Below are 27,240 nucleotides of genomic sequence, written 5' to 3'. Positions count from 1 at the left end.
GGGCGGGGCTCGGTGGCTCAGCCTGTAATCCCGCGCCTTGGGAGGCCGAGGTGAGTGGATTGCCTGAGCCCGAGTTCGAGACCTGCCTGGGCAACTTTGCAAGACCTCATCTCTACAATAAAAATCAAAAAAATTAGCCGGGCGTGGTAGCGCACGCCTGTAGTTCCAGCTCCTTGGAAAGCTGAGGGGGAAGGATCGCCTGAGCCTAGCAGGTCGACGCTGGAGTGGCCATGAGTGTGTCACTGCACTCCAGCCTGGGCACAGAGTGTGACTCTGACTCAAAAAAAAAAAAGCAGGACACATCATAAGTCCTGGGTATCTGTATCTTGTCTCAGGTCTCGTTCATGCTTATGTATGATTATTCCTTCTGCCACAGTGGCTTTCTGCAGCAGAGGGAAGCTATCGTGGCCCCACGGGATACCCGGCAATATCAGGAGACATTTGGTGGTCACAGCTTAGGGCGAGGGGAGAGGCCAGAGAGGCTGTTCAATGTCCTGCAATGCACAGGACAAAGCCCACAGCAAAGAATTTTTGTCCAAAATGTCCACAGTGAGAATCCATGTTCTAACGGAACTATTTTTTTAAAGCTCTTATTCATGAATTTATATTTTAATTCCAAAGAAAAATGGGAATGCTTTCAATGAACCTTCACATATCACACCGTGATGCACAGGAGAAAATCTAAGACACAGAGCGATGGAGCCCCTTAATGCCCTGCCCTGCTTGATTCCAGAGTTGCACAAGTTGGCATAAAGAAAGACAGGGCCGAGGCGGGGTGGTGCACACCTGTATTCCCAGCACTCTGAGAGGCAGAGTTGAGCCCCTAAACCCAGGGTCTCAAGGCTAGCCTGGGCAATTTGGTGAGACCTCGTCTCTACATAAATAAAAAACTTAGCCAGGCATGGTGGCAAGCGCCTGTGGTTCCAGTTTCTTGGAATGCTAAGACGAAAGGATTGCCTGAGCTGAACGGGTTCAGGCTGCAGTGGCTGTGATCATGCCACTCCACTCTACTCCAGACAACAGAGTGAGACTCCAACTCAAAAGAAAAAAAGGAAGGCAGCGGGAAGGAGAGGGAGAACTGGGCAGCAGAGGCTGATCGGCTATTTAAAAATCTGCCAAACAACAGCTATGTACTCATGACTTAGCTTTAAAATACTCAATGCATGCAATAAACAAGTAAATATTTATGTAATCAGTTTTGTACTCAAGGCCAAAATGTTTTAACCTTCACATCTTATATCACAGAAAAAAGACAATGATTAAAACCCCAGTATGTGATCAAGAAGACTAATCCCTTGACAAACACAGTGAATTAAAAATAAATTACTTAAAATGGCTGGAGGCTCGCATGTTTTCCCTTTCATTGAATAAATGACTCTGGAGATATTTCTCCTACCCAACCTATTAAGATCATTTTACAGTCCCACAAAAAAAAATATTGATACTCACGTTCACTTGAACTTGAATGGACCAGTCACCGAGTATTGGATGGGAAGATAACTGAAAAGTTTTGGAAACGACTCCAAGGTCGCTTTGTTGTGACAGCCACTGCTGGATCAAGTTTGACTTGGGGTCCTAAAACGAGAACCATACATGTAACCAAACAAAAGCCACCCACATGCGTGCGTGTCTTATCTGGTGAAGAACAAGACCTCGCGGCATTGCCAGACACACCCAGAACTCTCCCCGAAAGATGGCAAAAAGATAGTTTTTGGGAAATGTTGGCTCTATGTTACTCTAAGGAGGCAAATCAAACATCTTCATTTCTCCAATCTCTCCCGAAATTATCGTGATTCTGTCCACCTTTTAAAGCCTGGTACCGAATTTCCTTCCACATGAATCACTCACTACACCGTGTATATCACCAAATCTGTGGCAGTGGGGTGGCAGTGTTAGAAGAAAATTCCACTGTGGAGATAAAGGCCCCATTGATGGCTTTCAAAGCCGCCGCCTTGATCAGCCATGGTCAACCCCACCATGTTCTTCGACATCACCCTTGGGCCGCATCTCCTTCGAGCTGTTTGCAGACAAAGTTCCAAAGACAGCAGAAAACTTTCATGCTCTAAGCACTGTAGAGAAAGGATTCAGTTATAAGGGTTCCTGTTTTCACAGAATTATTCCAGGGTTTATGTGCCAGGGTGGTGACTACACGCCATAATGACACTGGCGGCAAGTCCATCTATGGGGAGAAATTTGATGATGAGAACTTCATCTTGAAGCTCACAGGTCCCAGCATCTTGTCCATGGCAAACGCTGGACCCAACTCCAACGGTTCCCAGTTTTTCATCTGCACTGAATGGTTGCATGGCAAGCATGTGGTTTTTGGCAAGGTGAAAGAGGGCATGAATGTTGTGCGAGCCCTGGAAGGCTTTGGGTCCAAGAATGGCAAGACCAGCAAGAAGATCACCATTGCTGACTGTGGACAACTCTAAGAAATTTGACTTGTTTTACCTTAAACTACCAGATCATTCCTTCTGTAGCTCAGGAGAGCATCCCCTCCATCTCATTTGTTCGCAGTATCCCTATAATCTTTGTGCTCTTGCTACAATTCTTTGGGTTCCATATTTTCCTTATTCCCTTCCATGTCTAGTTGGATTGCAGAGAAATAAAAACTAAATAACAATTGCCAAAAAAGAAAAGGCCCCATTGACCAAAGGCTAAAAAAAGGCCCCATTGACCAAAGGCTCACTACTGTCAGGCACTGTGCCTTATCTCTAATCATTATAATTCTCCTTCAGGGCAGAAAAATCCTCACTGGACACGGAGGTTAGACATAAGTGATTGGCATGACCCAAGACTGAAGAACCAGCGCAGGAAGTTTGAGACTCATGCCTGTCTCTTTAACTCAACAAAAGTGGACCCGAGAGAAGCTTAACCAAGGGAAGATGTGAAAAACATTTGTCTTCTCAAATATATACTGCCTCTAAGAGTAAGATGTGTTTACCAAACAACGATCCCCTCCTGCAACCTCTGTCTAGGCATTCCAGCACCATCCAGAGACTTCTCTCATGCTCCCAGCCACATCTCCAAAGCGTCTCCTCCTCTCCATCCTCACATCCAGCCACTGCTTCCTGTTTTCTAACTAATGTAACAAGCCTTCCCCCTCCGGCTTGCCCTCTGATGCAGCCTTGCCGGTGCCAACAGCATGACCATCGGAAACACAAGCCTGAGAATGAGTCGCAGAGGCTGGCATACCTGGCATGGGCCCTGGTATATAGCAAGCAGTGAAGAAACATCAGTGTGATAACCATACTAGCCCAAGAAGCAACCGTGGCTTCTGTGCCCACAGAGTCTACCCTCCTTCGCACAGCTTGCAAGGCCCTTGGTAATCTGGCTTCACTGGCATCTCCAGAACCATCTTCCTCCACGCACAGATGTGTTTGCAGTTCTCCACGCATATCCAGGCCTTGCAGCTGCCACCCGCAATGCCCTCCCTTCCTGCCTGTGGTGAGATGAGCTCCAGTCTCTTGTCTTCCACCAGCAGCAAGAGGTGGCCACATCCTGGAGAGCCTACACAGCTGGAACTTACCTCGCTTGAGTGCATATTACTCTTAGAGGCAGTAAACTAGATTTATTTTACATGCCTTATTTTGCCAAAAAAAATATATATGTGTTGTATTATTCCCACCTAGACTCTGAACTTCTCAGGGCAGAGGAGGAATCTTTTCCCACCTTCTTACTCTCTAAATTTTGATAGAATCAGTGAGTTGGCCCAGTTAGTAGAAGCCAGGAAAAAAAACCTCTCCCCCAGAGTGGGAATAAGAAAGTTACGGGTGAGAACAAAGCTGAGAGTTGAGGAGGAAGAGGTCTAATAAGCCAGAAACCAATTGTGAAAACCAGAGACAAAAACCAGCAGGTCACTGTATCCCTGGCCAAGTCCCAGACCAGGCACTGTGACCAGCTGTTGGCTCCACTGACCTGCCCAACATGATGGATACATGGGAGAGCCGTGGAGGTAAAGACTCAGGAACAAAGGAAGGAATACAAATGCCTCGTAAGTATCTGCTGTCTAGTGGTTAAGAGCGTGCACCAAAAACAATGTCATGGCGTTTATCTCCTGTCAGACAGACAAAAGGAAAAGTAATACTAACAACAAGAGCCCTTGGTGTTCCCTAAAGTGCAGAAGGGTGCATCCACATTCTAGGATGTGTTTGTGGAGAGGGGGAAACTTCTCCCAGGCAGGGCCACGGACCTGCCACCAATGAAGTCCACCCTCACTGTACCTGGCAGATCTGGGGGGGCCGGAGTGAATGGGCCCATCCCTCTGACTCCAGCCTGTCTTGGACCTATGCCTACCTGTTCCAGGCAAGAAAGATGGAGAGGATAGAGTACCCACAGAAGTCTGCAAGATCAGGACGAGGACGCCCTGCACGGTGGCACCAGACGGAGCCCAGCACTTGCATGTGGCTGTCTCCTGCTGGGACTTACACATGACGCCCAGATGTGAATGGTGTGCAGGTGTGAACGGCGCCCTTTCACAACCAGAAAAGCCGTGTGTCAGAGATGCTGGAACAGTTGCCCCTCGCACCCTCTGAGTCACCTCCAGAAAGTTCTAGATCTCTGTCAAATGCCTCCACACTGCACCTGTGAGCTATGCCAGATGGTCTCAGGCAGGAAACTCCCCAGCTGGAGAATGTGTCTGAAAGGGCTGTTTCCGAAGTCCTGGATTATGTGTGAGGGATATGTCTGTCCACACACAGAGTTAGAAAAGTCAAATCATGTAATCCCAGCACTTTGGGAGGCTGAGGCGGGAGGATCACTTGAGGTAAGGAGTTCAAGACCAGCCTGGGCAACATCGTGAGACCTCGTCTCTACAAAAAAATTTTTAAAAAAACAAAAACAAAAAACCTTAGCCAGGCACAGTGGCGCACACCATGTGTCTCAGGAGGCTGAGGTCAAAGGAACTCCTGAGCCCAGGAGGCTGAGGCTGCGGGGAGGTGTGATTAGGCCACTGCACTTCAGTCTGGGCAACAAGGTGAGACTCTAACTCAAAAAGAAAGAAGAAAGAAAAGGTCAAATCACTCCAATAAGAGAGTCCCCTTGCCTGGCCAGGGATGAGGCTTGGAGTTGGCCACGGCTGCTCTGGGCCGGAGCACTGGGCACAGTCACAGGACAGACCCCCAAGCCAGCTACATCTCTGCCCACACAGGCCTTCACCTGTACCAGGAGCAGCAAGTTCTCACAGGAGAGGTCAGGCAGAAGCCAGCCACACCCACTGTCATCTCACATCCGGGCAGGCACTTCCATAGCGTTAGGCCACACTGGCTGGAGAAAGTCTTCTGAAGTCCCTTTCTTCCCTGAGAGGGCCAGTTACTGTGGCAGGCAAAAATGAGTAACAGCCAGCGACTCCCACGCCCCAAGAGCACACTGACCACCCGCAGAGTGCCACGGCAGCCACGTGACTCAGATGTACTTTTCCCATCAGCTTGCAGATGACACTGTCCCAGGCAGCGCCGCTGTCAGTTGGGGCTCTGGTTAGGCTAAGTTCCACTTTTTTCTAAAAAGCTTTGCCAGGAAATCAACCATTCCACAGAGGTGTGGACACCATCACAGCGTGGTAAACCTTGGCCAAATTACTGTCTTGGCAGAAAGAGGACAATGTGGGCATTTGTGGCAATGCTCTGCCCTGCAATACTTTTCGGCAAGCTGCAGGAACAAGGCCACCAACCCAGGTCTACATCGGAGCCTATCCCCAGGTACACAGAGGTGGGTTCAGTCACTCCCTAGTCACTGCTGCAAACACTTCAGGTGCCAAGTGGAACTTGAGTTTAAACTCCCCTCCCCTGGCCAAGAGGGCCTTGCCACCAGGCTGGTAGGGGCTTTCGGTACCGGAGTTAACAAGAGGATGGTCTCTACGGACCCCTTCCTGAAAGCTAAATGTAGAGGCCAAGGCCAAAGCTGAACAGGGGAGACCAAAGAACCTACACTTGGAAAGCTTCAAAGGCAGAAGCTGGAACAGAGCAGAAAGGCGGAACAATAGAAACACAGACTTGTTATTCATAGCAGCAGGGTTAGCTCTGGGGGAGTGCCTAGAATAGGCAATCTATCCAGGGTTTTTATTTCCCTGAGGGAGAAGGAAGGATTGAACGCAAACAGCCAGAGTTAGGCAGACATTTCCTGGTGCATCATCTGTTTTACACACAGTTCCTGGCATCTGGTGAGTTTTCTGTGTGGATGAATGATGAGGATGGTATGAATGGAGCCTGTCCCAGCCTGCCCTGAGAGCCACGTACATTCAGAAATGCCGTATACACCACGGTAACCTGCTTCATATACATTCCATCACACGACAAAGGCAGAACAGTTGCAAATCCTGAAGCCACCCTGTCAAATTTAAGAAATATGCAGCCGGGCTCGGTGGCTCAGCCTGTAATCCCGCGCCTTTGGGAGGCTGAGGTGAGTGGATTGCCTGAGCCCGCGGGTTCAAGACCCGCCTGGGCAACTTGGCGAGACCTCATCTCTACAATAAATCAAAAATTAGCCGGGCGTGGTAGCACGTGCCTATAGTTCCAGCTACTCGGAAGGCTGAGGTGGAAGGATCGCTGGAGCCCAGCAGGTTGAGGCTGCGGTGGCCGGGAGCAGCCACTGCCCTCCAGTCTGGGTGACAGAGTGAGACTCCAACTCAAAAAAAAAAAAAGAAAAGAAAAGAAACATGCACGGTGCATCATGCCTACCCACAAGACATTTGCTACAGTCAAATCTTGGCTTAAAGCGAGACATATATATGTTGATTGATTTTGTTGTGGTTGTTGTTTCCATGTATAACAACAAAGAAACTACGGTGAACAGGAAGATACTGAACTAAAAATCCCAAACTTGTTTTGCACAGTATGCTATTCATTAGAATATTGAGGGTGACCAATCTCCTGGGACTGACAGGGTTCCCAGGACCGGGGTTTTTACATTTTAAAATCAGGAATGTCCCAGGTCAACTGGGATGAGTTGGTTACCCTATTTCCACGTAAGGATCAAGGTCCAATATTCTCCTCTGCTGAAATATAGAAAACTCGGCCCAGTTGTGTCTCAACCATCTTCAACTTGATTCTCACGGGAGAGCACTGGGTCTGTTACATTCTGCTCCAGGTCACCTGGGTGCTGGAACAGCAGAGCCCAAAGGACTACCCGTCAATGGGAGTCCTTGAGTAATAATAATGTCCAGTGTTTAGTGAGCACGTGCCATGAGCCAAACAGTTCTAAATAGTGAGGTATTATCATTGCGTATTTTACAGATAAGAAAACTGAGCCTCTGGGAGATGAATTACTTCCCCCAAGATCACACAGTTAGCCTCTGTTGTTGTTCTTTTTTTTTGAGTCAGAGTCTCACTCTGTCGCCCAGGCTGGAGTGCAGTGGCACGCTTCCGGCCACCGCAGCCTCAAACTGCTGGGCTCCAGTGATCCTTCCGCCTCAGCCTTCCAAGTAGCTGGAACTACAGACATGAGCCAGCACTCCCAGCTAATTTTTTGATTTTTATTGTAGAAATGTGGTCCTTGCAAGTTGCCCAGGCTGACTTCGAGCCCCTGAGCTAAGGCAATCCTCTCACCTCGGTCTCCCAAAGTGCTGGGATAACAGGCGTGAGCCACCACGACCGGCCGCCTCTGTTCTTCTTAGAGATGACAGTGATCTTTTTAAAATGTTTAGTAAGATCACATCACGTCTCAGGATTCTCCAGTGAATTCTCATTTCTGTGTGAAATCCAAAGGCCAGCTCATGGCCGACAAGACCCTGTCGGAGCAGGACCCAACCCACCTCCTACCTCCTGCACCTTGCAGGATTTTCGAGCTCCAGCACTTCTAGCTGCTGTGCCCCACCCCTGCACAGCCTCTGGCCTATCCACAGCTTCCCCTCTGCTTGGGCTGCTTTCTTTATTTCCTTTAGGGCTCTGCTCAGACTGGTTTTCCTAACATCCCTGCTTGTTTTCGAACAGCAAACATAAGCTCTCCTTCTCACTCTCTCTCTCACACACACACGAACACATACACACCCGTGCCTGTCTCCTCCCTACCCACTGAAAAACAAACTCCAGCTGGGTGCGGTGGTTCAGCCTGTCATGCCAGCACTTTGGGAGGCCAAGGCGAGAGGACTGCCTGAGCCCGCAGGTTCGAGACCAGTCTAGGCAACTTGATGAGACCTCTTCTCTACAATAATTCACAAAAACTAGCCAGACGTGGTGGCGTGCGTCTGTAGTTCCAGCTACTTGGAAGGCTGAGGCGGAAGGATCGCCTGAGTTCAGCAAGTCGAGGGTGCAGTGGCCGTGAGCATGCCACTGCGCCCCAGCTTGGGCGACAAGAGTGAGACTCCAACTCAAAAAAAAAAAAGAAAAGAAAAAGAAAAACAAACTCCACGGGAGCACCAGCTTAGTCTTTTCTGCTCACTCCCCTACATCAGTGCCTAGAACACAGAAGCCCAGTAAATGTTTGATGACTGAATAAAGAAATGAACAAGCTGGCAGGAGCCTGAGCTCTGAGGTTGCTGCTGTCCACCTCCCTTCCTGGACAAAGGATTCCACTTGGAGGGAAGCTGGTCTCAGGCAATTCTCAGGTTTTCCAGCATCAACAACATGACAGAACTTCCCAGAGAGCTTCAGAGAGCCTGAACATCTCTGTCACCTCTGTCTTGCACTCACCTTCAGGAGAATGTTCAGAGAGGTTCTGTACGGCTTGAAATCCGAGAAGAGAGTGACAACGCGAAACTTCACTTCCTGCTTTGGCTTGTATAGGGCTTTGTCTGTCTGGATGAAGACAGACACTCTCTTGGTCTCAAAGGACAAGCGTGTTCTATTAGAGAATACAAGCATACCCTGGGCATGTCCCGTCACCCGCAGTTCATAAAGCCCATCGGCACTGTTCAGAGACAGCTAGGGGAAAGAGAGAGATCACACATTTTACCTCTTAGTTACAAGTTGGAATTAAAAACTTAACTACACAGTACTATCAAAAGTCACTGCAATGTTGAAAGATTTGCCCCTGCTGGATCCCAAAGTCAAGCCATTTGTTTTCCCTCTGTTAACATCTTGTCACCTGTTCCCCAGTTACAGGTCCCCAAAGCTCTGGAGTTGAGAATCTAGCCTGCAGCTTGCATTCTTATATTGTCTCAAGTGACATTTCACTCCCCAGACTCTCTCTCTCTCTCTTTTTTCTTTTTTGGTGTCAGAGTCTCACTCTGTTGCCCAGGCTGGAGTGCAGTGGCACACTCACTTCTGCAGCCTCGACCCGCTAGACTCAGGGAATCCTCCCACCTCAGCCTTCCAAGAAGCTGGAACTACAGGCACGCACAACTACGGTGACTAATTTTTTTAATTTATTGTAGAGATGAGGTCTCACCAAGTGCTGGGCTCAGGCAATCCTCTCACCTCAGCCTCCCAAAGTGCTGGGATTGCAGGTGTGAGTCACTGAGCCTGGCCTCAGACTCTCTTAATCAGCCCAGTGAATGAACTACCTAACAGATACTTTTTTTTTATAAAGACGTGGGGTACAATTCAGGGTTAGGTATACCAACATTGATTATGCAGGTACCCTTGTTAATGAGGTGTGCCCCTCCCTCCCCTGGCAGTTTCTCTCAACTGACAATCCCTTTCTTATAGTATTAAGATAATTGTTCAAGGTCCGCTTATGACCTCACAGATTCTTTACACATAAACAAGAAAATGTATGTGCTAGGAATCAGCAAGCCACATGTTCATAAATGGCACAGATTTCTAAATATTTTAAGTTTAAGCCAGGCTCAGTGGCTCAGCCTGTAATCCTAGCGCTTTGGGAGGCTGAGGTGAGTGGATTGCCTGAGCCTGCAGGTTCGAGACCCACCTGGGCAACTTGGCAAGACCTCATCTCTACAATAAGTCAAAAAAAATTAGCCGGGTGTGGTAGCGCATATCTGTAGTTCCAGCTACTTGGAAGACTGAGGCGGAAGGATCGCTGGAGCCCAGCAGGTCGAGGCTACAGTGGCCGGGAGCAGCCACTGCACTCCAGTCTGGGCAACAGAGTGAGACTCCAACTCAAAATATATATATATCTTTTAAGTTTAAGAATATAATATTTGGGACTGAGCACAGTGGCTCACGACTGTAATCTCAACACTTTGGGAGGCTGAGGCAGGAGGATCACTTCAGGTGAGGAGTTTGATACCAGCTTGAGCAACCCAAAGTGAGACCCTCATCTCTAAAAAAAAATAATAATATAAAATAAAATTAAAAGAATACAATATTTGGGCTGGACCTGGTGGGAATTTTTTTTTATTTAAAAAAAAAAAAAAATTTAGGCGGGCTTGGTGGCTCAGTCTGTAATCCCAGCACTTTGGGAGGCCAAGGCAAGAGTATTGCCTGAGCCTACAGGTTCAAGACCAGCCCAGGGAACTTGGCAAGACCTCGTCTCTACAATAAATCAAAAATTAGCCAGGCATGGTAGTTCTGGCTACTTGGAAGGCTGAGACGGAAGGATCGCCGGAGCCCAACGGGTCGGCACTGGGGTGGCCGTGAGCATGCCACGGCATTCCAGTCTGGGTGACAGAGTGAGACCCCAACTCCAAAAATTAAATAAATAGATAAATTAATTAATTTAATTGTAAAAACTTAAATACAGTATTTGGTGGAATTTCTCTTTATGATTTGACATAGTTTAATCACCTTTAGTGGTATAGAGGCTGCGGCCCAAATGGCAATTGAAGACTGAGGTCAGATGACACAGAGGTCTGAGGCTTAAAAGGCCTATTTGCCACAAGGAGGTCAAAGAGTAAGAGAATTAAAGTGAACACACATGTGCCCAGAAGTATCTCACTCTTGTCCCCCGTTCCATCCTCTGCAGACTCAAGGGAGACATCACGATCTCTCTGCCCCTTTGGGTTACCTTGACTAATCTGCCTTTTCAAATGTCCCCCTTAGTAACCCCTCCTCCCCACACACGAAATGTAGAGAATAAGGGCCCTCAAAGACTCAGTGCTCATCCAAATGCAGGAAGATCAGTGGTGACCACATGGGCCCTGCCAGTCAGCAGCCTGGGTCCCTCTTGAAGCACAGTCCCAGTGTCACCAGGACTCTGGGGGCATTCCAGAGGCCTGAGCAGTCAGCGCACACCTCAGACTCCAGTGTGAACAGTCAGGTACAAAACCAGAAGACAGTCAATTTCAAGCAATCTTTACGACAGTTGTGCTCTCAGGGTCAGGCCTAGAAGGGGCTATAACCCACGGCAAAGCAGATGCCATGAGGGGACAGAGCTCCTGTGTCTCTGCTGGCCCATCACCTCCTGCCTCTTTGGGCCACTGGTAGGGAAAGGGGTTCCAGAATTGGCAACAGACACAGCGGCTTCCTACAAGGGATGCCCATGCCTCTCACAGGAATCCACGATCTGCATGCCTACTCCCTGACCTACGGGCACAGGGCTGGAGGAAGATGCAGTCCCCATAGCTGGAGACTATATGAAACAGGATGAGATTCTGGGAGCTAACAGTACCAGGAGACATGGATCTCCAGGATCCCAGGCAGCCTCCAAGTGGATATGTATGCCTGCAGCCACACTAAGTCCACTCTGTGTCACCTAGACGCGGTCGCCCTCCGTACCTGACAGATCCCTGCCCAGAGGACCTGAGAAAGGTGTGCTCAAAATGACCTTTGCTGGACCTTAAATAGGGATGAAGTAATCTAGCCTGGGTTTTCCAAAGCCATGTAGCCTTCTCTGATAGATCTGTTGCTTCAAAGAAACTGAGACAACATAGTAGTATTTATCCTCAAAGAGTTCATGAATAATGCCAGTTACTAGATGCAATGAAGACAAACTTGTAAAATAAATTTGAGACAAATTTTTTTTGAGTCAGAGTCTCACTCCATCACCCAGACTGGAGGGCAGTGGCACACTCATCGCCAACCCAGCGTCCAACTGCTGGGCTCCAGCGATCCTTCTGCCTCAGCCTTCCAAGGAGTCAGATCTACAGGCGCACACTTCCATGCCTGGCTAATTTGTTTTATTTATTGTAGAGATGAGGTGTCACCAAGTTGCCCGGGCTGGTCTCGAACCCACATGCTCAGATAATCCACTCGTCTCAGCCTCCCAACGTGCTGGGATTACAAACTGCCTCTTTGAATTCAGCCAAATTTGAGGAAAGTAAGATGACAGTTTCTATTCAAAATATATTTGTAATTATACATAAACTTTAAAAACATGTCTAATTAAATAAAACTGCTCCCTTATTTTAAGCTTGATTTGTTTACAAAGAGAATAAAATAAGTTTTTCTACCACATTGTATTTTTAAAATAATATTTGTATTAAGCATCAATTATGGTGTTTTTGGTTTTTGTTTTCAGTCAGGATCTTGCTGCCACCCAGGATGGAGTGCAGGGCACGATCACAGTTCACTGCAGCCTTGAACTCCTGGACTCAAGTGTTCCTTCCTTCTAGGCCTCCTGAATGGCTGGGACTATAAGTGCCTGGCACCATGCCCTGCTATTTTTTTTTTTTTTTTTTTTTTGTAGAGGCAAGGTCTTGCTATGTTGCCCAGACTGGTCTCACAGTCCTAGACTCAAGGAATCCTCCCACCTTGGCCTCCCAAAGTGCTGGGATTACAGGTGTGAGTCACTGCACCCAGCCCAATTATGTTTTCATTTACTTCTTATTGAGGGCTATTTTAGTGTAACGAATAAAAACAATGAGTAAATCAAGACATTAAAAACACATTTGTTTGAATGCAGTCCTAAAATATTCATATTTTACAGGAAGAAGTTATTTTTAAAAACCCTTAGAAATAATTTAAAATATTACATTGCAAACATCAGAATGCAAGTGCACTTTAAAAGGTGGGGTTTAGGCCTGGCTCCGTGGCTCAGTCTGTAATCCTAGCACTTTGGGAGGCTAAGGCAAGAGGATTGCCTGAGTCCACGGGTTCAAGACCAGCCTGGGCAACTTGGTAAGACCTCATCTCTACAAAAAATCAAAAATTTGCCAGGCGTCGTAGTGCATGCCTATAGTTCCGGCTACTTGGAAGGCTGAGGCAGAAAGTTGACGCTGGGGTGGCCATGAGTATGCCACTGCACTCCAATGTGGGCAACAGAGTGGGACTCTGACTCAAAAAAAAATAAAATAAAAAGTGGGGTTTAAAAGTTCTTTCTACTTCCATTGAAAACTAATGAAAATGCAGAGCTTTCTATTTTTGCAAGCATTATCAAATCTGCCCAGACACCTTATGACTAAGTCTTTACAAACATGCTTTGCTAAAAAGGGATGTACTCCAGAATATAACCTCTAGTGAAGCTGTCAATAAACTGTTGCTATTATCTACAAACAATGGAAATGGCGTATTATTACAGATAAATACCAGATGTTGGAGTCAGCACTTCATACGTCTAAGTGAACTCCAGTAGCCAAATCCTATAGAGAATAGTAGTTTGGGCAAGCCCCATTGGTGCTAATTGCTGAAGAAGCCCTCGGCCCTGGTCCGGTCTCTGCCTTCCAGCCTTTCCACACTTCCTGTCTGTCAACCACAAACTCCTTTGAGGAAACCAGTTATTGGGTTTTAAGCTATAATTCCTGAACTTGATTACCACCCTCCTTCTGCTGAGGGGCAAATATATGACAGGATGTATTTGAGCCTTTCCCCAGAACGCCCTTTCAACACGGCCCTCACAGGCAGCATTTGATGTTTCTATTCATGACTCTCATGTTTTATCATCACAAAGATGGCAAGTTTCCCACTTCTGCCTGCCTACACTTTCTTTTGGCCCACTTTCTTTTTTTGGCCCACTTTCTTTTTTTTTTTTTAATGGAAAAAGTTTTTATTATGATTTTTCAAGAAATACAGCATATACATAAAAACATCTCATCAGTTATAAGTATTAATTTAGTATTCCTATAACTTGAGAGAGGTAAAAGTTATTTGCTAGTAGGCCTGAAGATGGATATTTCATGTAAGTTTCTGGGCTTCTTGTATCTCAAACAAATTGTATAAAAGTTTAACTTCGGTATTTATTCTAGCATGACAAAAATCAACTGAGAAAGTAGAATAACAACCACTTTCTTTTAGAGGTAACTTGACGTACATTAAAAGATATACATCAAACTTATTTTCATTCATTCTGCAAGCTTATTAGAGCATGTAATATTTTTGGTCCACTTTCTATTGTTAGCAGCAGTATGTTTCTTAGGAAGGCAAGTACAAACATAATATGTAAAAACCATAATGGCGATAGCATATTAAGTAATTTTTATAAAGTACTGTCTGGGTGTACAACATTCTCTATGGACCCCCAAAACGAATGTCGGCAAGTCATCCTCAAAGGAAATGAGGGAACCTGAGATCTCCACACCACTGTCAGGGCCAAAGTCCTCCATCACTGACTCTGGGAGAAGCAGGTGCATCAAGGTACGCATCTTGTTGGAAGCTGTGGTCTACCATGCTGCATGTTAAACATGCAAAGTTCCAAGACAAGGCAAAGTTATCCAAGTGCAAGCTTCAAGATCAAAGTCATGGGACAGAGAATCTGCCCACAAACAATATTTGGTAATCAGGTTTCATGAATCTCTCAATAAAACAACAACCGCTTTCCATGTCCACAGCACCATTTAAAGCTCTCCCATCTCAAGTCACTCCAGGGCATTCCTGGAGGATGGGGCGGAGGCCCAGGGCTGGGGTGAGGTGAGTGAGGCACTTGTCTCAGGAGCAAAATTTAAAGGAGTGCCAAAAAACTCAGTAATCAAGAACATAATATTTTAATGTAATATTTTAAAATATCAAAACTAATGCAAAAAAAAAAAAAACACTATGGACCAAAAAAGTCAGTTTTAAAGAAAGACAAGATTCCTATTACTGACATCTCCTTTGCCCTCAGGCTAATACAGCTCTGCTCAGCACTACCTTTCAAAACTAAGGGAATGGAGGGCCAGATGCCAAGGCTTTCAAGGGATGAAGCCAGCCTGGGATCCTGCGCTGACAGTCCCAGGCGAATCCCCCGGGGAGTTCTCCATTTTACAAAGGAAATCCCTGCCCAGGAGCTTGAAGAGCTGAATACCCAATCTCCCAGGAGCAATAGTATTCTTAAATAACCTGAAGGCTGAACTCACCAGAAATGTAAGTTGATATAAAATTCGCATCTAGTTAGTTCACTCAAACAATGTATTTCTGAAACCAAAATGTATCGAAGGATACTTACTGAAGGAAGAGTAAGTGTCTTGAAAGAGCCTGAAGGAAAAACAGAAAAGGAAACAGAGTCATCACAATGTGAATATGATGATGCAATACAAAACTTAAAGCACGAACGCTCCTAAGATACTTTTAGGTATGGATGAAATCATAAGCCTTATACCTAACCCTGAATTGTACACCACATTGTACACCACATCTCTATAATTAAAAAAAAGAAATGATAAGCTTGTTTGGTTAAACCAAAATAATTGTACCAATGCCCAGAACACCCAGAAATTATGACATATGTTTGTGCCAAAGAATTAAAAGTGAGGATTAAAAAGGCATCAGTGAATCTCTGCTTCGCTTTGCCATTCTTACTCTTTTTTCTTTTTTTTTTAATTGCAGAGATGGGGTCTTGCCAAGTTGCCTGGGCTGGTCTTGAACCAGCGGGTTCAGGCAATCCACTCTCTTTGGACTCCCAAAGTGGTGGGATTACAGGTTGAGCCACCAAGACGGCCGCCATTCTTATTCTTGTTCTCACTGTTGTTTCTGCTCCTGGTGTTGGTTTAAGGTCAACCCACTTGAGGGATACTTTGCACAGGGTATGGGGGTAACCTGGGCCTGCCTGCTTATGTTCTCATACCCCTCGTGACAAGGAAGAAGAAGGAGGCCTTTGTCACGTCTCGGGGTGGGGGGGGGACTGGGACTCATAGCTGATTCATGAGTACTAGGGCGATGCAGACTTTTCTCATTTAAAGTTTCTAAACATAGGACTGCCAATGAAACTCATGCCAATTTCTCACCAGATCCATTTATTTCAAGGGAAAAAATAATGTCAAGTTAAAAACTAGAGAGTACTTGCCAGAGGCAGTGACTCATTCCTGTAACCCCAGCACTTTGGGAGACCGAGGCAGGAGGATTGCTTGAGCCCTGGAGGTGAAGACCAGTCTGAGCAACATAGCGAGACCCCATCTCTACAAAAAATAAAAATAAAAATTAGCCGGACATGGCGGCATACACCTGTAGTCTCAGCTACTCAGGAGGCTGAGGAGGAAGGATTGCCTGAGCCCAGGAAGTGGTGAGCCGTGATGGTACCACTGCACTCCAGCCTGGGCAACAGAGTGGGACCTCGACTCAAAAAAAGAAAAAAAGAGAGAGAGAGAGAACCTATCCAATGATAGGCCCTCAGTTCCTTTATTCTTTTCGAAACTATGTATTAAGGGTAACACGATGAACAAAGTGACGTGGTCCTTCTCCTCCTGGAAGCCACAGAGGTCCACCATGTGGGAGCAGAGAGGCCCAGATCATGCCACGGAACAGTGTAAGAGCTAAGTAAGTGGACTCTGGACTCAGACTATGTGCTAGCCCAGTCCTTGAACAAATTACACGATTGCCCCCTCAGTGTTTTCATCTATAAAATAGGGATGCTGCCAGGCTCAGTGGCTCAGCCTGTAATCCCAACTCTTGGGGAGGCCAAGGCAAGTGGATGGCCTGAGCCCGCGTGTTCGAGACCAGCCCGGGCAACTTGGCGAGGTCTTGTCTCTACACTAAATCAAAAATCAGCCAGGTGTGGTGGCACATGCCTGTAATTCCAGCTCCTTAGAAGGCTGAGGCCAGAGCCCAGCAGGTCGCACTCCAGCCTGGGCGACAGGATGAGACTACAACTCAAAAAAGTCAATAAATAAATAAAATGGGGATTCGGATAATTGTGCCAATCTCATAAAGTGATGGTGAGGAATGATGGTTAATGCCTGGCACACGGGAAACACGTGGTACTTTGGCCACATCATGCCAAGAAACCTGCAGAGCTACCCCCTAAATGTCAGCGTGCCCCTACTGAAGAGGTCTTAAAGCTTCCTGGAGTCCTCCATCAAAAAAATTCAGTACACATTACCAACGCCAAATGAGATTTACAAAGTTATTTACATGTACTTTCTCAACAAACAGACTAAATATTAGAAAGGCCTTCGTTTCTTAGCCTTGCTAAGTAAAATAATAAAAATAAAGATGAGTACATGTTCTACCGCCACCCTTATCAACAGTCTTGTACACTCCCAGACATGTGCACACCCACTCTGAAATCCACCGCCCCGGTGGGCCACACACGTGTTCAGGAACAGATAAGCAACTCATCACCACCACTTTTCACCTGGTACACATCGGTTTCTCCAATACCTGCCACTAGAAAAAGGGCACTGGACAAAAAGTATTTTGAAGAAATAAAAAACAAACATTTGTGAACAGATGTGTCAACATGAAAGGACCACAACAGAGATGGCACGGGAGCCCACTGGCAGCATCAAGGGGAGGTGCCCAGAGAAAACGATTCCAGGGTCCAGGGTCAATACCAGGGTCCAGGGTTATAGGACCAGGAGAACTGGCCAAGTGAGGGAGGAGGGGAAGAAGGCTCCAAGCAAAGGAGCAGACATGCAAAGCAGTGGAAGCTGATGTGAGTCACCCAGATCAAAGAACTGGGTAAAAAAGACCATGGGGGGCAGAAAGGGGGAGACAGGGCAGGCCAGGGCGGGGGGGGGGGGGAGAACAGGTGTGGGGAGGGCCAGCACTCCAGCGGCCTTCTCGCCAGGACCATCCTGTGACACTGCATCCCAGCATCCTGATTTAGGACACTAGTCCTGGAACTTTTTTGGTTAGCAAAATGTTATTATGGGATGGGTTTAATCTGCACATGATTTAACTTTTAAAATATCTGCATTCTTTTTTTTTTAATTGACAAAGTCATATCTACTTATGGCGCACAACATGACATTTTAATGTATGTATAAATTGTAAAATGGCTAAATCAAGCTATTTAACATATGCATTACCCCACATACTTATCATTTATTTATGGGAAAACATTTAAAAATCTACTCTCCTGGCCAGGCAAGGTGGCTCACTACTGTAATCCTAGCACCTTGGGAGGCCAAAGCAGGAGGATCACTTGAAGCCAAGAGTTCACGCTCAATCTGGCCAACATAGTGACACTCCTTCTCTTTAAGTTTATAAAACTTAAAAATTAAAATTAAAAAAAACACACACAGCCTGGGAAACATAGCGAGACCTCATCTCTACAAAAGAATTTTAAAAATAAAAATTAGCTAGGTGTGGTGGCACACACCTATAGTCAAGAGGCTAAGGCAGAAGGACTGCCTGAGCACAGGAAGTCAATGCTATAGTGAGCCTTGATCATGCCACTGTACTCCAACCTGGGCGACAGAATAAGACTCCAACTCAAAAACATATATAAATTCTCTTAGCAATTTAAGTACACAATATTTTGTTATTAACTGTGGTCACCATGAGGTACAAAAGCACTCTTAAAATTATTCCTCCTGCATAACTCAAATTGTGTGTCCTCTGATCAATATCGTCCCACTTCCCCTGCCCCCCCCAGCCTCTGGTAACTGCCACTTTACTCTGTTTCTACAAACTCATCCTTTTTCACACTCCACATATGAATGAGATCATGCAGTATGCATCTTTCTGTGTCTGGCTTATGTTACTTAATATGACGTCCTCCAGGTTCATCCATGTCATCACAAATGAAGGGATCTCCCTTTGTAAGTCTAAATAGCAGTCCATTGTATAGACTACATTTCCCTTACCCATTCAACAGCTGATGGTCACTTGAGTTGAGTCCACATCTTGGCCACTGTGAATAGCGCTGCGATGAACACGGGGTACAGATGTCTCTTCAACACACTGATTTCAACTCCTTGGGACATTCGCCTACTTGTGCTTGGGGAATGTCTTAACTTGTGGGAAGAAACCTCTGTTCATGAAGCTCTCACTTTGAATGTGACAGATGTGTGGTCTACGCTGAACTGAAGCAAAATTGAAAAGCCCTAGAGTACTGCAGCAACTAAACTTGGCAAAAGTGTCAAAAGGAACCATAAACAAGGCCATTGGCCTGACAAATTCTGTCTTGTAAAAATATTTATTGAAAAGAGGCATGGGCTCTGCAAGGTCAAAGACAAACCCAGTGAAATCATTCAGGCTGACGCATTTAAACACCTTGACACGGGGAAGATGGGACGGGGAACAGCCTCTCTAAAGGAGACTCTGCCCTGGTCCCACCAGGTGCCTCAATATGTACAGAGAACATGATGGTCAGACAGCCTGGACGTGGAAGTGAATGGTAAGTTATAAACCACTGAGTGGCCAGGCATGGTGGCTCATGCCTATAATCCCAGCACTTTGGGAGGCCGAGGTGACAGCACTGCCTGAGCTCATGGGTTCAAGACCAGCCTGGGAAACTTGGCAAGACCTCTACAATAATCCAAAAAATTAGCTGGGCGTGGTGGTGCGCACCTGTAGTTCCAGCTACTTGGAAGGCTGACGCGGAAGGATCACCTGAACCCAGCAGGTTGAGGCTGCAGTGGCTTTGAGTGTGCCACTGCACACTCCAGCCTGGGCAACAGAGTGAGACTCCAACTCAAAAAAATAATAATAAGCTACTGAGTAACACAAGATTCCATAAGTTCATGCTGTTGTGTGGTTAAATGCATGACTACATGAGAAAGAAGAAAAAGTTATTCACCACAGAATTCCAACTAACACATGTAGAAGGAATCATTAAATTCAGATATTTCATAACTATTTCATACGGCAATCATCAGTTCTGACAATACTCATCCATCTGGTGGGTGCAGGCTAGGTGAGAATCGTGAGAAGTAATAACCGAAGGTTGTTTTAATCTACCCTATCTAGGGTCGGCTTGTTTCACAGCAGTAGGTCACTGGAACCTCCTGAAACAAACAGGATGGATGAACCAGCCTCCAAAGCCATACAGCCCTACATGGCAGCAGGCAGCCACACATGGACACATGGCTCCAGGGCCACTGAAACACGCAGCAAGTGTAAATACACCCCAGATTCTAAGAGTCACACCCAAAAAGAATGTAAAGGCCTCATCCGCAATTTTAGAGCAATTACATGTGGAACTGATATTTGGGAATGATGGGGTTAAAATAATTAACATCTGCACCCCATGATGAAATCAGTGTGTTGAAGAGACATCTGCACCTCGTGATCATCGTGGCACTATTCACAGTGGCCAAGATGTGGGTTCAAGTGGCCATTTTTTTAAGTGGCTACTAGATAAAATAATTTTTTTTTAAGTTGGAGTCTCACTCTGTCGCCCAGGCTGGAGTGCAGTGGCACGCTCACGGCCGCCCCAGCGTCGACCTGCAGGGCTTCAGCGATCCTTCCGCCTCAGCCTTCCAAGTAGCCAGAACTTGCTACCACGCCCAGCTAATTTTTCTTAACTATAAAGATGTGGGATACAATTCAGGGTTAAGTATGCAAACGTTGATTATACAGGTATCCGTGTTGATGAGGTGCCCCTCCCTCTCCTAGCAGTTTCCCTCAACTGCCAATCCCACTCCCCTCCCTTGGCAGTTTCCCACCACTGCCAATCCCTTTCTTATAGTATTATGATCATTGTCCAAGGTCTGCTTTTGAGTGAGAACATGTGGTACTCTGTTCTTTGTTTCTGTGATAGATCACTGAGTATGATCGACTGTAAAGCCATCCAAGTTGCTGCAAAGTCCATATGTTTATCCTTCTTGATGGCTGCATAATATTCCATTGTGCATACGTACCACATTTTTCTTATCCAGTACAGCTTCAATGGGCAGCATGGTAGGTTCCATGTTTTTGCTGTTGTGAATAGAGCTACAACAAACATACGTGTGCAGGTATCTTTTTTGTAGAATGATTTGAGTTCCTCCACATATATTCCCAATAGAGGAATTGCTGGGTCATATGGAAGGTCAATTTCTAGTTCTTTCAGAAATCGCCACACTGTCTTCTAGAGCGGTTGCACTAGTTTGCATTCCCACCAGCAGTGTAGAAGTGTTCCTTTTTCTCCGCATCCTCGCCAGCATCCATTGTTGTTTGTTTTATTAATGATGGCCATTCTTAGTGGGGTGAGGTGGTATCTCAATGTGCTTTTGATTTGCATTTCTCTGATGATGAGTGACCTTTTCATGTGTCTGTTGGCTGCCCATATATCTTCTTTTGAGAAGTGTCTATTCATGTCTTTTGCCCACTTTTTAATCTTTTTTGATAAAATAATTTTTTAAAGTGGCTACTAGAAATTTTCAATTGCTTATGTAGCTGAATTATACTTCTATTAGAAAGCACTGGTTTAGAGGATGGAAGACCTAAGTCTTTGTTTAGAAACAATAAACCAACCAATCTGACAGGATACAATGTTTAAATTTTGTGAATAAAACAAAACTAATAGATATTACTGATGGAGTGCGCTAAAGCATTCCATATGCAAGCTGGCTTACTCTTCACTACAATCCTGTGAAGTATCCTCACTCTTAATTTACAATGGCAACAATGCATCACAGGTACTGCGACAGTCCAGGATCACAAAGGTAAGCTGTGGAGGGCCGAGCCTCTGACCAGCAGCCCACAGTCACCAGGCATCAGCTCTGCAGTGACTCTCCACCAAGAGCCAGTGTCCTCCTGTCTTTATGACACATGCCTCAGGTAACTACAAGTCCCATGGCCTGGGTGGCCTGGCAGTTTGTACCACCAGTCACCCTCCTCAGTCCCCAGGACTCAGAACCTCAGAATCTCCACCCTTCCCGTCCCCAGCTCTGTGCTAACCAGTCACCAGAGCCCATGGCTTCTTCCCCCAGGAGGTTTCTCCCAACCCTCAGGGCAACCTTGACACTGCAGAAGTCACACTAACTCTAAAATCCCGTGTGTCACACCGGCCTCCTGAAAAGGATATGAAAACCAGGCATTCTCAACTCATGGCCACTCTTCAAGATCCAAAGCATCCCTCTTCAAGGGACAGTCAGACAACAGCTGACTCTGGGTGGTGACCACATCCATCACCACAGGAGGTGTTTAAAAGTGCCCCGGGACCAGCACTTGTGGGAGGCAGGGAGGGGCAGGACCCGAGGAGGTGGCTCTGGCTATACCCTTGAGAGCCACCCATTACTTACAAGCTCCCTCAGGAGCAGCAAACTCTCGGGCAGGGCCACTCCACGGATGCAGCCACTGAGGATGGGGGCTGACCCGAGGCCATGGCTGCAACACCCCAGCGGTGGGGGGAGCAGGTCCCCCTTCCCCAAAGGGGTCTGGGCACGCAGCCCAGTTGCTACCACAGGGTCCCACAAGGGAACCAATCGAAACAGCTGAGCTGCAGTGAGCCATGGCCCCACAAACCAGCACCCCTCCGTTTTTTCAGGATAAATGACCACAGGCTACCTTGCCAGCTCCATGACAGGTGAAAACAGTGTGCTTCCTCTCTGCCCTGATCTGACACGGGCCACCACATGCAGCAGGCAAATTTACAAAGACGAAGGAGAGAAGAGGGTGGTGATTTATTTATTTGCTTATTTTTAGATTAGAAAATAGTTTATTTAGAAAGCTAATTTGAGAGCGAGAAAGAGGACATTCACCTCCCCAAGGTAGGGGAAGGGGCCAAAGCTTAAGAAAACACGGACTGGCCATAGCTCAAAGAGCACACGGCCACGCCACAGCTTAGCAAGGCAATGGCCGGTGATTTATTTTTATCCGAGTGACTCCAGCAAGGAAGAAGAAAAAAAAAAACAGCTGGGAGTCTACAATTGAGAATCCAAATAAATCTTGTAGGTTGACTAATTGGAGGGCAAGCGTTGTGACCATTCAAAACAAGCTAGCCAGAACCCAGTTGCAGGAAATTTCATTTTGTAGCAGATGGGTGGTGGTGGTGGTGGTGTTTTAATGCAGTCAGACCTTCGAGGGATTCTCCCCTTAGGGAGAGGGTAAACTATATGCCTGGAGCCCACTGCTCAGACATGTGACCACATCTGTTCACAGACCCAGGACATATACAGAGCCAGAAACAGAGCGCTCCACCCAAAAGCCAGAGTGCAGGGCAGAGACACCCCACCACTCGACTTCTAACTAGATCCAGGGAGCAATTTCATCGTAGAGAGACCAAGTCTGAGGCCTGCTCACCGGTCTCAAAGGGTGTCCTTGTTCAAAGGTGGACTTTAAGCACTTGACTTTTTTTTTTTTTTTTGAGTTGGAGTCTCACTCTGTCACCAGACTGGAGTGCAGTGGCCGCTCCCGGCCTCTGCAGCCTCGACCTGCTGGGCTCCGGTTATCCTTCCGCCTCAGCCTTCCAAGTAGCCGGAATTACAGGCATGCACTACCACACCTGGCAGATTTTTTGATTTATTGTAGAGATGAGGTCTCGCTGCCCCGGTGGGTCTCGAACCCACGGGCTCAGGCAATCCACTCACCTCAGCCTACCAAAGGCGCGGGATTACAGGCTGAGCCACCGAGCCCAGCAGCACTTGACTTTTTTTGTGTTTAACTTGTCTTGCCTTTAAGTTTTCAAATACAGCTTGGAATTTCCTAGGCACTTATCAAGTCCTAGCACAGGACTTATTTGGAAGCCCTAACATTCTTGCAAGAATGTCCACCATCAAAACATAAAATTGGGGGTGCAGGGACAGTGCAGATGACCAAGGAGTAATAGTCTCTTTCTCTGCTGTTGCTAGACTGTAATTAATTAGATAGTATTTGCAAACTGTTGTGAGAATTTTTACCCTTCTGGTCAGGCGGCATTCACACACAGGAAATCATCACCACCTCCTGAAACTCAACAGGGCACTCTAAAAATCACTAATTAGAGACACAGTATTTTTATATAAAGTTCCTCTCAGCACTATTACAGATAACTTCACAAAACTCCTACTATTTTGCATATAACCCAAGAAAGTTAACATCAAAACGCTTTCAGGCCCATCCTCCTTCCCGCCACCGCCTACACAGCTCAAAAGAAACCTTGTCTAAAGTCTTCACGCTTGGCACCGCCTGAGAACAGACGTTTGATTTACAAATAGAGTCAAAGCTATTTTTAAATTGTGTAATAAGCATACACAAAAGCTAGCCTTTCCCGAACTTTTAAACACACTCTGTGATACCATAAGCTTGCCTCTTCTGACTTCTCTCCCCACCATCAGCTCTGGAGAATCACAGGAGGGAAAGAGTGGTGTGTCACTGGAAATCCAACCAGGCCCAGAAACAAACTCAATGGAAAAAAAAAAAACGGATTTTCCACGACTAGTAGGCCTGACTTGGGATTTGCTGCTGAATTATTTTTGGCAGGCTTTTGCCTTCAGTCATACACAATAACAAATTTATTATCCCTTTTTTAGCTGAACATGTTGGCCTCTTTACCAACTCACTGAATATTTTCTCACTATTCGGGTATTTTCTTTGATCTGAAGATGGACAAAATGAGAAACAGGGTTTCCTACCACAAATCCTTAAAGACAAAACCTGAAAAGACAATCTTTCTTAGAGTGTGGGATAATAGACACTGGTGGGCGGCTGGGAAGGATGAGGGACAGAGGTGACTTGATAACCCAGTGCTCACTAAGGGTGATGGCTGCGCTGAAAACCCTGACGTCACCACTACTAACATGTCCATGAACAAAACCGTAGTGAGCCCCAACATCTGTGAAAGTAAAAAAAAAAAAATCCAAAAGTACAGTGTTTCTGCTTCATAGTTTAACGTCCTGTAAACAACTACTCAGTAAATTCAGCCTATACAGAAACTACAGTATTTCAAGCAAAGCAAAACAAAACAAAGAACTCCTTTGGTCCCTTACATACTCTTTTTTTTCCCCTCTCCTGTTTCCCTTTGCTTACAAATATTTCAATAAATATGAGTTTCATAAATAAAGTATTCTTACATTCTAACCACTGAGCAAAAAAACACGTCCCTAAAGCAAAAACCTACTGAAAGTAAAATAAATAAAACAAGAGAGTATAAACTAAATGTGAGGCTAAACACAACTGGAAAGCCAAAGGCAAGCAAGACCCTTGGCTACCACTGTACAGGGTGTCTGTGACAACCGTGTTGCAACCCACAGCCCACACACCCTGCCAGCCACACCTGGGCTTTCATAGTTCATGAATTTTTAGTTCATGGCTTTAAATTTTTAAATAGCTTGGAGGAAAAAATTAAAGAAGAACATTTCACCCTTCCAAGTAGCCAGAACTACTGGCGCACACCACCACGCCTGGCTAATTTTTGACGTATTGTAGAGACGAGGTCTCGCCAAGTTGCCCGGGCTGGTCTCGAACCCGCAGGCTTAGGCCATTCACTCGCCTCGGCCTCCCAAAGTGCTGGGATGACAGGCTGAGCCACCGAGCCCGACCTGTGCCACTACTTTTACCATTTATCTCCACTTCCTACATAGCGGTGGCTGCAGCAGTGCGATTCAGCCTCAGTACACAATCACACTTGGTGTTGATGTCCACTTTCCAGCTGCAAAGGCAGAGCTGAGTGACCACAAGAAGGACTAGATGGGCAGAATCTATGACTTTTGCCATCCAGTCCTTTACAGAAAGTTTGACGACCCCTGTGGTTCTTTTTTGGGAGACTTTCTCCTTCCTCAAGGGATAAAGAATGAGGCTGGAGGTCCACTGGAGCCAAAAAGCAGCCATCAGCAGAGTCCTGGACTCGTGCTGAAGGCATCAGGAGCTATATCTGACACCGGGAAATGCCGGGTATAAGTTGGCATCCCCTGGGTGTTCACCATGTGCCAGGCACTGTGTTAAAAGTCCCAAAGCAGTGAATTAAGACGAGAAAAAAGAAATGGGTGAAATTAATTTTAATAACTTTTTATTTAACCCAATATATCCAAAATATTATCAATGAAAATGTAATCAATATAAAAAATATATGAGTTTTGCTGCACTTTTTGGAACGAAGTCTTCAAAATCCAGTTTGTACTTCACACTCACAGACCGCCCTATTTTGCGGGAGCCACATTTCAGGCATCCAGGAATGGCATGCGGCTGGTGACTGCCATGTTGGACGGCATGGCCTGAAGCATTGTCTCATTAAATCCTCACAACAGTGCTATGAGGCAGATACTGTCATTAAGTGACTTAGGGTTCAGCCTCCACGTGGCTCCAAAGTTTCCGTTCAGACCCACTGTCTGTCCCAAACAGTACAGGACAGACCCAGCTATTTCTTCCAGATCAATAGTAAAGACAAAACCTCAACTTCCCATCCTGCCCCTCCTCCATAGCACAAGGCACTCTCTTGTTGCTATCTGGATACATCCACTCTCTCATTTTTTCTCTCTTACCGGAGTTATTACTGCCTCAAACCTACGTAGCTGTGTAGATGACTTATCCCCTCCAACCTAATAGGATCATTCACAGCCCACACTCTGGTTTTTCCATATTAACGCATAAATCATGTTCAGAACTGAAAACCCACAGACCTGCCCACAACCTACCTTCTGCTACTGCCCACCAAGTCATCTGTGACCGGTTCCTCCCTGAGTCTTGCAAGGGAAGAGAGTCACTAGAGGGGAAGAGTAGACAAGATGGGGCAAGACCAGGGGGTGCCCCAAGTGAGACGCTGGTCAACCAGTCCAGCCAACACAAGGAGAGCTGAAATCCCCCTTCTCACACCCACATCTGTGCCTCGGTTACTCTGCGCACCTCTGAAGCTCAACAGAGGCTATCCTCAACAGCCCTATCCTCCTACTCCCTCCCGTGTGCCCTTCCCTGATGACACTCAAGGTCCAGCCATTGCACTCCCAATGCCCACAGTCCATCAGCTCCCCAGCATGGGCCCTACCAAGAACCACCAAGAGTCCTGCCTTTCTCCCTCCCGTGTACCTCTACTGCCCTAACCTTAACCCTAACCCTAACCCTATGTCCCTCCACACCCCATAAGGCAGTGGCCAGAGCATACCCTTTCCACGCAGGTAGAGAATTCTGACAGCTGTCCTCACACTGTATTTCCATTTTATTCTCCATCTCAATTTCTCACCTCAAAATACTTCTTTCCTGATTCATTCACTTCTGTTTATTTCATCAAAGGACAGAAATTTTTTTTAGTTTTGCTTCGTTTTGCTGAGAGACTGGGTCTCGCTCTATGACCCATGCTGGAGCACTCCACAGCCATGACCTTGACCACAACCTTGACCTTCTGGACTCCAGTGATCAGCCCACCTCAGCCTCCAAGTAGCTGGGACTCCAGGCACACCACCATGCCTGGCTGAGACCATGAGTTTATATAAGGATGATGCACAGCCGGGCTCGGTGGCTCAGCCTGTAATCCCAGCACTTTGGGAGGCTGAGGTGAGTG

At 46.4% G+C, this 27,240-nt stretch overlaps 1 protein-coding gene across 1 annotated transcript in view; it reads right to left on the bottom strand.

The window, feature by feature from the left end:
* Nucleotides 1–27,240, bottom strand: part of CD109 (CD109 molecule) — a 128,996-nt gene that overhangs the window by 90,748 nt on the left and 11,008 nt on the right. The window contains exons 3-5 of the mRNA XM_008067309.1: nt 15,130–15,158; nt 8,625–8,855; nt 1,450–1,575 (exon numbers count right to left, since the gene is read on the bottom strand). Of these exons, the coding sequence (XP_008065500.1) occupies nt 1,450–1,575; nt 8,625–8,855; nt 15,130–15,158 (386 nt within the window). The remainder of the gene's footprint in view (nt 1–1,449; nt 1,576–8,624; nt 8,856–15,129; nt 15,159–27,240) is intronic.

This window comes from Carlito syrichta, unplaced genomic scaffold (assembly GCF_000164805.1).
Source record: "Carlito syrichta isolate Samal-C Ts95f unplaced genomic scaffold, Tarsius_syrichta-2.0.1 Scaffold309474, whole genome shotgun sequence".
Taxonomy (NCBI): domain Eukaryota; kingdom Metazoa; phylum Chordata; class Mammalia; order Primates; family Tarsiidae; genus Carlito; species Carlito syrichta.
Note: the sequence above shows the minus strand (reverse complement) of the source record. Positions and strands in the feature narration are given on the sequence as shown.